This window comes from Microplitis demolitor, chromosome 10 (assembly GCF_026212275.2).
Source record: "Microplitis demolitor isolate Queensland-Clemson2020A chromosome 10, iyMicDemo2.1a, whole genome shotgun sequence".
Taxonomy (NCBI): Eukaryota; Metazoa; Arthropoda; class Insecta; order Hymenoptera; family Braconidae; genus Microplitis; species Microplitis demolitor.
The window spans coordinates 16,903,591-16,915,991 of record NC_068554.1 but is presented as its reverse complement, the minus strand read 5'-3'; the positions used below and the strand labels follow the sequence as shown (position 1 = coordinate 16,915,991).

At 23.5% G+C, this 12,401-nt stretch overlaps 1 protein-coding gene across 1 annotated transcript; it reads right to left on the bottom strand.

Moving 5' to 3' along the window:
- Nucleotides 1-10,259: 10,259 nt before the first annotated feature.
- LOC103575633 (surfeit locus protein 6 homolog) lies at nt 10,260-11,898 on the bottom strand. The gene is made up of 3 exons (XM_053742322.1): nt 11,659-11,898; nt 11,071-11,363; nt 10,260-10,519 (listed from the first exon to the last, which is right to left on the bottom strand). The coding sequence occupies exons 1-3, from the start codon at nt 11,771-11,773 to the stop codon at nt 10,298-10,300; spliced, it is 630 nt and encodes a 209-aa protein (XP_053598297.1). The 5' UTR covers nt 11,774-11,898; the 3' UTR covers nt 10,260-10,297.
- Nucleotides 11,899-12,401: the final 503 nt, after the last annotated feature.

Below are 12,401 nucleotides of genomic sequence, written 5' to 3'. Positions count from 1 at the left end.
CAGTATTCGTCAGTTCTTACTCGAACCGCTTCAACTGACTACCTCTTTCATACTAATACGAGCCGGCGACTAAAAAAGTTACAGTTACGCGCTTACTGCTAGCAACGTCAACGGCAGCGGATACAACGGTAGCTCTCTGTATCTAAATTACCTGTTGCCACTTGCACAATTTTTTCAATATAAAATTATTTATTTTAATACATATAGTATTATTATTAATTTTTTTTTTTTTTAATATAATTTAATTGTTTCGATAAAATTATTTAGTTTATTATTTTTTTAATTAAAAATACAATAGTTTAAAAACAGTTTAATATATTATAATAATAATAATAAAAAATATTATCGCTTATATAAAAAAAACTGATTTTATCATTTATTTTATAAAAATTATAAATAAATAAATTTAATAAATTATTTTTCTTTAAAATTTTATTTCAAGTATATTTAATATTATGATTTCTATTTATTTAAATGTATAAACATTGTAATTTTATTATTATTACTATTTAATATAGTTTTATTGTTTTAATAAAAAATTTTATTTATTTATTTTTTTTTCTTAAATTGAACATAAAATAATTTTAAAATATATAATAATAATAATAATAATAGTAATAATAATAATGAAAAATATTAATACAAATTATATTATATTATATTTATGTCAATAATTTCTTTAAATATTTTTATATTTCAATAGACTTTATATTCAATTTCACAATCTAACAAAAAAAACTTTATTGATACAAGAAAAGAAAATAATAATATTTTTTCAATATAAGTTATAATATCGTGACTATCTAGATTCATTCTCATATTATTATACTAAAGGTGTATATATATTATTTAAATAACGAGATATTTTCAATTCTCCTAAATTATACTTGCATAAAAATTAATTGATTAATATAATTATTACTATTTCATTATTATTATTATTGTTTTTTTTTTTTTTTTTTTTTTTTTTTTTTTCGAAATAAAGTACCTTGATCTGATCATATGTACCACGTACATTTTTAAATTTAATAGTCATCGTGCAAATATACTTTAAAATTCCATATTATTTTCTTTTTACACTCAACATTCAACTTATCGTGTAAAGTTTTTATTATACTACTATGGCAGCTACAACACACATTGGTCCGCAGCGTTTTCAACATCAATATTTTATGTTTTAGATAAATGTTTTAACATTAATACATAATATATAACAATTATTATTTTTTGATCAAACTCATTAATTTTTTTTTTCCAAATTTATTGATTAACTTTATATGATAATTAAAATAAATAAAAGATTCTGGAGTAAGTTTTAAAGTAAAGATTTTTAATAAACATTAAATTCAAATCGTATACTATAATCGTATTAAATATATTTAATAAATTTGCCAATAGTACTCGGGCAGTCACGTAGTAACTTTAGGTTGCTCGTAATTTATCAATTAATAATCGTATAAAAAATCAAATTTAACATTATTATTATATTTATTATTTTACATACTCAAAATTTTTTCGATATTCATATCAAATATTCACCAATAAGCCGCAAAATTTAACTGTCGTGTTGAATATTATTAAAAGTTGAATTAATAAAATACAGAATAATTATTCTTCAATCAAGTTTGGATTGCAATTAATATGAATTATATATATTATTTTATTGAACAATTGGTAATAAGAATAAAAAAAAAAAAATTATTAAAAAACAGTTAGTTTATTTTTATTTTAAAAATATAAATTCCAACATAATTAACTATAATCGAGACATATATTATAAAGTATATGCTATATAAAAAAGTAATAATGCTCATTATATTTTTTCAATATATTGGATAATATACTTAAAAATATATAATATAAAATTTTTTTTTTTTTTATTGAGAATATGAATATTAAACATTTCAGTTTAACTGAGAAAATAAAATGAAGAAATATCTAAAAAGATCCAAATATCCCAATATATAGATATTAAGTAGATTTTGGAGTCAACATACAACTCTGACTATGAAAAACTGAATTAGACTTTTTTGGATTGAGATTATGATGTAAGCTTGGAATAAACCTTTTAAAATTGAAATTTATTTTTAAATTCAATGATACCTGCATAGAATTTAATATTTTTCAATATATAATATTATATATCATATACGTTCATTCCAAAAATATTTAATTAAAAGTCAATTCTTACTGGATTTTTTTCTACAAAACACTTATAAAACTTATTACAAATAAAACCCATCATACTTTGATATTTATTATTATTATTATTATTATTATTATTTCTTTAAAACTACAAATATTAATAATGACAATTGGCATGAAATTTGACTTGGATGCCTTATTAAACATGTTTTATTATAGTCACGAGTCAACGGCGGGAGTAAACTTACTCTTACACTATGCCCGTTATTACTAACGCTTTGCCTCGATGAGCCAGCAATCGTTAACCAACATAGTGTTTTTTTTTTATCAATACTTTTTTTATTATTATATACAAATTAAACTAATTTCATATCATTTGATTTGTTCTTAATCATCAATTACAATTTATCAATCATTTATTTATTACTTATATTTTTTTTGTAAACAATATTTATTTTATAAAAATTTTCTTTAATACTAAAACATCATTTCACATTCACAAATTTTTTAATAACTTGATAGAATTAATAACTACAAATAATTTAAAATAATATTTTAGTATTGATCTTTAAACTCCAACAAATTTATATATATTTTATATATGTTTCGTAATAAAAGTGACACTTATTTTAAAATATTTTATTATCTAAAAAACAAAATGACTTCTTATTGAATAAAAGCATCGGAATCTTAATAGATATTCTTTCTTTGCCTTTTTTTTACCAGTATAAATTGTGGTATTATTATTCCTGTTGTTATTTCAATATAATATGTACTTGTTTCCTTAACGATGCATACATTAAATTTTTTCTCTTTTCAATATTTATTCAACAATTTTGCTATACTAATCATTTTTTAAGCATTTCTATTTTTATTTACGAGTCAACGGCATGAGTAAATTTATACTGTTCTCTATAGCTCATCACTATCTACGCTTTGCTTCGTTCAATAAACAATTATGAAGCAACATAGTCCAATTTTTTTTTCCAATATTAATTTAAAAAATTTTAATATGTTTTATATTTTTATTCATTAAATTTTTTAGTAAAATTGAATAAAGAAAAAGAATATAAATAATACACACAATATTAAAGCGATATATTTTATTAACGTGATAATAGTAATCTCTTTTCATTATGCATTGAAATTATTTTTTTTTTTTTTTTTTTTAAACCAACAATTTTTTCTTTTTGACGATATCAGAAACTGTTATTTTTAAAATTATATATAGTACATTTATATATTTGAATTTTTATAGTTTGCGCATAACTTTAATGACTTGGTAAACTGCGGTAGTACTTGAGCTAAGCTTTTTGAATGCAATTTTATTATAATCAACATTAAAAATGTAAAAAAAAAATTTTTCATCATCGTCTTAATATCAAGAGCCGAAAAAATAAAATTAATTATAATATATTTAAAGTTCTTTTCCTTTTATTATTTATTTTATTTATCTGTATCAAAATTTATCTTGAGTTGACTATTGCATGTTTATATTTATTAAAAATATTTTAAAAAAAAATTTTTTTTCTCTTTTTACATTATATAAGCACCTTCGATTATTTATATACTGTTATTTATGTGTAAATATATAATCCTGTCATTTATTTCGATAATTTATAGAACCATTAAAACCTTCTTTAATTAAAATTAACTATTAATTAAAAAATATAAATTTTCAAATGAGTTAGTAAACTGCAGTAGTACTTGAGAATGAATTTAACTGCACTGAATGACTATAACTAAATTATGCCCTTCTTTTATAACTATAAATTCATTAAACTTTTTTCAAATGAACAATCCACATTTTTATTTTTATTTTTTATTGATCACTGTTATATTTTAATTGATTTTTCATTATTATTATTTTTTCAATTTTAATTAACTTTCATTTAAATTCATTTTATCATTATTCAAATATTCGTATTACATTGAAAAAAATTTAATCTTTCTCTCTCTCTTTTTTTTTTTTCTCTATTTATCCAAATTTCTCATATATGTTAATTTTACATTAAAAGAACCTAAAGTCTTTTAAAACTCCAAAGCTTTAATTATTTATCATTAACTTCATGTTCTTATATCCGTTAATTTTAATACTTTCAATATTACTTTTTAAAAAACATAAAATTTTTATTTTTTATTATTGTATCAATGTTATTTTTATAAAAATACAAATACTAATCGTTATAAATGGACGTGAAACTCAATTATTACTGGTTCACTGATTTTCTTACATTTGATGCTTTATTACACATCTTCAAGTCTCACGAGTAAACGGCGGGAGTAGACCTACTGTACAAGATGCCCAACACTACTGACGCTTTGCCTCAACCAAGCAATATTTATTAACCAACATAGTTTAAGTCTTTATAATTACCTATAGATTATTTTTATTACTATAAATTACAATACGCAAATCAATAACTTATTTTTTATGTTTTCACTTTTTGAAAAATAAGACTTGCCATAAAATCATAAGAAATATTTTTTATATGCCATCAATATTCAACACAATAATATCAAGTACATTTTTATATACTAATGCATTAAAGAGATACAACATTTTAATTAAAAATAAAAATTTTCCTACATTCATAAAAAAAAAAAAAAAATAGCCATTTTTTTTATTTTTCGAGACAATCTAAAAAATATGGATAACAAAAAAACATGAATGTTGTGCTTGTATACATATGTTATAATCAAATACTGCATGCTCTAAGTAATAATATCATTATTAATTTTGTCAATAATCATATTGATACAAATTGATTTTTATAATTATTATTATTTTATTTTCTTTATTCTACGAGAAAAAAAAAATAAAATTACTGATCAGAAAAGAAAAGTGGCTGATCTAATCATATGTAAATGTATTTTAATAATTATAAAAAAAAATTCAATAATGATCATATAAATATATTGTAGAATTTCAAATTTTTTTTCGTCTTGCGTTGGACAGTCAATGTTTTATTACTTTTCTGTTACAGCTGCAACACACATTGGCCCACATCATCTTCAACAGAAATTTTCAATCGTATAAATTAACATTATGATGAATTCTTATACATTTACTTTGATATCTTATTAATCAATAAGCACTTAGATAGGACTTTGTTGATAATCTCTATGTTTATTTTAATTAAGCGAAAAATGAAAGTAATTATATTAAGATAATAATAATTAAAGTAAAGGTCGTAACAACTAATTATCAATTTTAAACACCTGTTTACACTGAATAATTGTAAAAACTACTTAAAAGAATTGGAAAACAAATAAATAGAGACGAAAATTGGTATTCATAGTAATTAATAGAAAGAACAAAATTTTTTTAATTTTAAAAAATAAAAAAAAAAAAAAATAATAGCCATGAAGATCGCTTGATCAGACCAGGCTTAATAGTTGTAGAATATATTGTAATTTGTCATAAAAAATTTATAACAAAAACTTATTTGTATTTTTTACTGAAAAGCACATGAAAAAATATAAATCTATACAAAAAATATCAACAAATTAAGGAAATCAAAAATTAAAACTCATCATAAAATTCAAATGGAGACAATAGTTATTGGTGGTGGAAGTGAAGCGTCGTTAATTCTTTGGAGTCCTTCATTTGTATCATATATTGATGACCATTGTAAGAGAATGTACATCGATGGTACATTTAGGTGTAAGCCGAATTTTCGGGTGAAAACCCGTCAGCCTCAGCAATTACTGGTGATTTTGGGGTCACTTTACGGTGAGGTAAATAACAAATATAAAACAATCTCATTTTTCGCTAATAACATAATCTAGCTACTAAATAATTTAAAAAATTAAACGTATTTACAGCCACTTTTGATTGTCACATACTTCTTTGTAATTGGTTTATTAGTTTAAAATATATAGCTTTTTTTAGAGTTTAAACATACAAGCGAAAAGTACTCCAATTAGCGAATATTCGCTGGACAAATAGTTTCAAGCATATGGGATTGATTTTTCGTAAATATTTACTGATTAGCAGTATTTTTTACTGATTTATTTGAAGAGACTGGAGATTGGCCTATAGGATAAATTGTTATGTAAATTTTTTTTTTTCATATTTTATATGTTTAGGTTTTTCCTGTAATTTACGTGTTAATGCCACGAAAAACTGAAAGCAGCTTATTTAAACGTTTTAAAATACGTAAAAACTTCGATCGCTCTGGATTGGAATACTGATTTTGTTATATCGGACTTTGAACAAGCTATCCGCAATGTTATTTCAATAACTAATCCTAATGCTCAACGAGTCGGCTGCTTTTTTCACTTCACCCATGTACGAATAATTTTTTTCAGTATAACTTCTTCACTCATATATCAATTTTATAAATTTTGTTGATATTTAACAATAATAGAATTATTAATTATCATCAGGCTATTAAAAAAAATATGATAAAACTAGGATTAAAAAAATTAATTAAAGAAAATGATGAAGCCTATAAAATTAAAAAAATTATTATGGCGCTTTCTCTTGCTCCAGCAGTTGAAATCCAGAAATTATTTTGGGATGTTGTCGCTGCAGCCACGCCATCGGTATCAAAAGCATTCAATAAATTTTTCTCATATTTTTTTAAACAATGGATAATGTGTAATCCCCCTGAAGACTGGAGTGTATTTGACAAAGAATTATTTACAACAAATAATCCATCTGAAGCAATAAATAAATCAATCAACACAAAATTAGGATCTATAAAACAACCCTCACCAATGCTGTTTACACGTTAGTTTTTAATTTTATTATCAAATCCTGCTTAAAAAAAACGATAGATTCTCATAACTGTATGTACCCTGAATAAGAAAATCGATTTAATCCATGCTAAGTATATATCTATATATTAGACGATTCAAATTGTTTTCGATCATTTCAAATAATATTTCTTGATTAGGGTATTATGGTTCATGACATTCTTGATAGAACTCATTCATTTTCATAAAGTCTCTATACCAAATTATGAGAATAGATCGGAGTATAGAATTACCACTTTAATAAAATGAATCAGTAAAAAATACTGCCAATTAGTGAATATTTATTGTAGAAATAGTCTAAAAGTGTATCACTAATTCCATCAGTAAAATACTTGGGACTCATTCTTAATAAATATTTACTGATTTGCAGTACTTTTTCACTAATTGATTTTAAAAGAATATACTATTAACAAGTGCTTTTGTTTTCCTAGGCATCCTAGTTAGACATCAATGTAATCAACACCAGAAATTAATAGCGGCATCCAAAGGGGTAAACATTCGTTTCAAAAACAATCCAAAAGTCGACAATTGTCAACTTTTCGATTACCATTCGGTGAAAATTCTTTGGAAAAAAGTAAAAAAAGGAAGTATCTCGGCTGTCGAATTTATAGAATTGGTTATCAATTATTTAAAATATGTTTACAAAGAAACTTTAAAATTTGTTACATAAAATGGTAAGTAAATAAAGAAATTAACAATTTAATGAATACTGTCCACTGTAACACGGAAAAAAATAAACTTTAAAAATTAGCTTTTGAAATTATAACCCAGAACCCGGGTATCAATATAGAGAATTTTAGCATTCCAAATAATAAATTTTATAATACGTGTCGTCAATTTTCTAAGTATCACTTACGATTTTTTAAGTTCAAATAGTAATTTTTCTTGCATAGACAATAAATTTTAATATTCATCCTATAATTATATACGTTTTAATTTATAAATTGAAGAATTACTATTTAGAATGATAGTATTTACTGATCACTTTATTACTGTATTACTTGTCGTTTCTTAATTTATATAGTTTATTTTTTTCCGTGAAAACTGCTATGTTAAATTATGCTAAATTTCACTCTAAGATAAATATTATTTCAGAACCGGCCACAAGAAGCTTAATTACTAAAGACTGTATTTTTCTATGGGTGATAGTTACACAGGAAAATATACATAAAATTATTCATGTGAATGGCGTCCAATTTTTGATGCCGTCATTCAAAAAAGTTTTATTCTATATAGCAATGACCAGAGTGGAACAAAGTGTGTAATTACTAGATTTTACTTTTCTAATTATACACAGAAAAAAAAAATGTAACTTTTTCTATGTTTGCTTAGTTATTATTAATATGCTGACAGAAATTTTTCCTATACAAACAAAAAAATACAACTACACATGTAACCCAAGGAAATTACCTGTTTTCCTGATTATATATTTAATCCCAACTAATATTTATTAAGATATTAATTTTATTCAATAATTAAAATCTTTTAATTTATTTTTCTTTTTGTAGTTAAAACGAGAAATGGGAGCATTATATTTAATGCCATATATCAATTCGATGTAAAGAAACAGGAAGTAAAGAATTCTATAAAAAATTACAAGAAACAATAGAAATTAAGTTAATAGTGTTATATTTTATTACTGTACTGTATTTTATTTTATAAATAAAGTCTATCGATAATGTAATATTATTTTTCAGTTTTTTTCTTTACATTAATAATCGCAATAAAGAAAAATCTAATAAATGATAATAAAGATTTAAAAAAAAAAATTAAAATCAAAATTTTCATTGATAATGAAGAGCTGTAACCATCGCATGATCAAATTGAAAATGCTTTTATCAACATCTATAGTTTAGTATTATATGACAATGCTGCCAACCCGGTGGGACTTTGCACAGGTGGGAATTTGCATCATTCCCAATTTGAAAATTTGAGGTGCGTTCACAGAGATTCAAAATGGCTGGAGTAGACTGAAGTTCAGTTGTTCTAATTCTGACAGTGGACATAAATAAATCAAACAAAATAATTAATTAACAATTAAAATTTTTAATTAATGTCTCGAATTAATTATAATTAATTTATAAATAAATTCTGATAATAATTAAAGCGCGCAGAAGTGAAAGTTTGAAAAAAATGAATCAGGTGCTCGCTCATTTTAACGGTCAGTGAAAATAATTAATTAATTAATCTAAATAAAAGTAATTAATTATAATAAAATTGTTGTCGAGTGTTAATTATATTTTTTTTTGTGTTAATAATTGTGTGTAATTGTGATAAAATATTTTTTTGAATTAAAAGTGAGGAAAATTATTTTGGCGGGAACGGAGTCAAGTTTAAAAAAAAAATAAATGTGGCGGTAGAGTGAGTACATTTTAATTTTTAGTAATAGTCAGTTATTATTTGTTATTTATTTATTATTAATTTATATTTTTTCAATTTAAAAAAAAAAATTTTTGAAAATTTTGAAAAAATTATAAATTTTAATGATACTGGAGTTAGCTGACGTCTAATAATTTTTCAATTTTTTTTAAACCATAAATTATATAAAAAAAATATTTTTAAAAAATTGCACCTATGGCTTTTATAATTTTCTACATCTGCATATTTTTATTTTTTATTTTTTCGTTACTGATTTTTTAAAAATCTAATTCAAAAATTTTTAAATGTCTGCTAACTTCAGGAGTATAAATTTTACGTCTGATTTAAATTTATTATTGATTTAAATTATCAACTATCGAGTTTATGAAAAAATTTATAGAGAAATTTTTTGTAGGAAATTTAGTCTTCTACAAATTTGTATTATTATATTTTTTTCATATTTTTGATATTTAAGTCATAAATTAAATATGAAGTCGCGAAAAAAATTGAATTATTTTTTTATTAAACTTTAGATTTAAAATTTTAGCTAAACTATCAGAGCTGTGTGAAAATTTATAGAAACATTTTTTGTAGGAAATTTAGTTCTCTACAAATTTGTATTCTTATATTTTCATCGTAATTTTGATAGATTGCTTGCAATTTGAGTTTTAAGTAAATTAACTAATTATGAAAATTGTAGCCAAAAATCTAATCTTCAAAATGAGATCAAGGGCGAGCTTAAATCTCAATTAGATTTCAATTGATAAGTTTTCAAAAGCCAGGAAAAAATTCATCAGACAGTTTAAAATTTTTCTGCCACAACCAGCTCTAAGAATCGATATTCCCAAAGCTATTGATCCAAAATTGATCGAGAGAAATTGGAAATTGCAGCTTCAGATGTGATCTTTAAAACGAGAGCAATTTCATCTTTTAAATTAAATTAGTTAATTAGTTATAAATTTTTTAAATTTCAATTCGAAGAATAAAAATAATATTTTTATCAAATTATTTATTAAAGATTACAAATTAATTAATAACCGGGTATTATACGTCCCTTCTTTGAAGCCCGTTTCAATTTATTTGTCTTCTTATCCTTTTTACGCTTCAATATATTTTCTTGTCTCTTTTTCTGCCTGTCTTCTTTGTCCTTCTGCACTTTATTCAATCTCGCTTCCCATTTTTTTGCGCTGTAGGCTTTTTGTTTCTCTTTACGTTTTATCGATTGTTTGAGCAACTCAGGATCATCCATTACCTAAAAAAAAAAAAAAATTAATTTCAAAATAAAAATAAAAAACTGTACTTGCACCAAATATAAATTTATGATAAATATCAGGAGTAAGTATATCTTGTAGGTACTCTTTTCACAGGAAATTCAATTTCCTACAATTTTTGACTCTTAACATTTTGTTCTACGACCGATAGTTTACGAGATAATTATATTAGGTATGAAAAATTGTAATTAATATTTTTATTTTTGTAAATATTTTTAAAAAGTCCGTCTTGTTGGTACTCATGTGAAAGGAAATTCAATTTTCTATTATTTTTGTCCTGTGAAATTTTGTCCTAAGACCGTTACTTTCTAAAATAAAACTCATATGAACGTGAAATGTAATTACAGTAAGCACTTTGGTACTTATGAGTTTAAAGTATGTCTTGTTGGTACTCTTTCCACAGGAAATTCAATTTCCTACAATTTTTGACTCTTAACATTTTGTTCTACGACCAACGGTTCTCGAGATATTTGAAACCTGTATAGTTTTCTTCATAAAAAATCAAATAATTGAAAACAAAAATTATAATTACCTTCTGACCAGAAGCTCTAGCCAAAATAGCTCGCCATGACTCCTTCTGCTCCAATAATTTAGCTTTCTTTGTATTACCCTCAGCCTTCAGTTGCTTGAGCTTCAACTTTTTATTTTTTAATTCTTCTAGCCGTTTTTTCGGGTCCTTGGAGCCCATTGATTTTTTTGGATGCTTCTTTGTGCCAATCTCCGAAAAATCAAACTTTGAAAATATCATATGCCCCTCGGAGTTAAATACAGGCTTTATTCGTGACTGTGATTTTTTTTGTCCATTTTCTTTTTTTATGTTTGTTTCTGACAAAAAAAAAAATCAATAATTAATTAATTAATCGTATTAGTAGTCTTATTGTCCACAATAATTATTTTATAAATTATTTCTCATCAGGACAAAAAAAAAAATTTTCAAAATTTTTTTTTTCCGCTTCCGATTTTTTAAAAATTAATTTACTAATTTTCAAAAAGTTTTATTTTAATTATGGGCTAATTAGCTCTAGTAATTGAACCAAAAAAATTTTCTAAGTGTTGAATTTTTATACAAAAAAAAAAAAAAAAAAAAAAAAAAATAATAATTAGTCAAAATAATATTTACCTAATTTACATGAAGGTATAGGCATTTTATCAAAAATGTTTTGAATGAAATTATCTTCTTCTTTAATAGATAATTCAATTTTTTTATTTTCTTTTTTGTTGCCTTTTACTTTCATTTTATATATTTATATTTTTAAATATATAGATATTAAAACAATATATATAAATAATTACAATGTATGGATGAGGATTGAGGTTATAAAATATTTATCACACGTGTTCGATCTGTTTCACACTCGGACTCTACATTGAACAGAATTGACAGCCGATACGACTAAAAGTTCAAATTCAAGATAATAGAGGGCGGTTCAATTTTGTTTTCAAGCGTTAGCTGATAATGCAGACTACGGTCGGTGTGATTGCAATCGGAACGTAGAATATGACTTTACCATTGGTACAAAAAAAGTTGCAAGTAACTGCCGCTAGGTGGCGGCAGATGTTCCATGACTGCCTGGTGGTTGAGTTTAGGACTCGGGTGAAGTAACTGGGGTTTGGTCTTTTACTTTTCGTTAATTTATCAATCATCAGGTATGATAGGAATCTCATTAGCTTCTGGAAAAAAGGTAAGATAAACTATTTCAGAAGATTTTCATAGTGTTAGCGACGTCATTCGTTGAGAGGTCATTGGAAGAGTGAAATACGTAATCAGTTTCTAACTACTTGGAAAAGAGGTAAATGAAACTTTTTTGATTTCGGTCATTTTTTAATGCACCAGCACCCTTTAATAGTTTTCACGACCTCTGG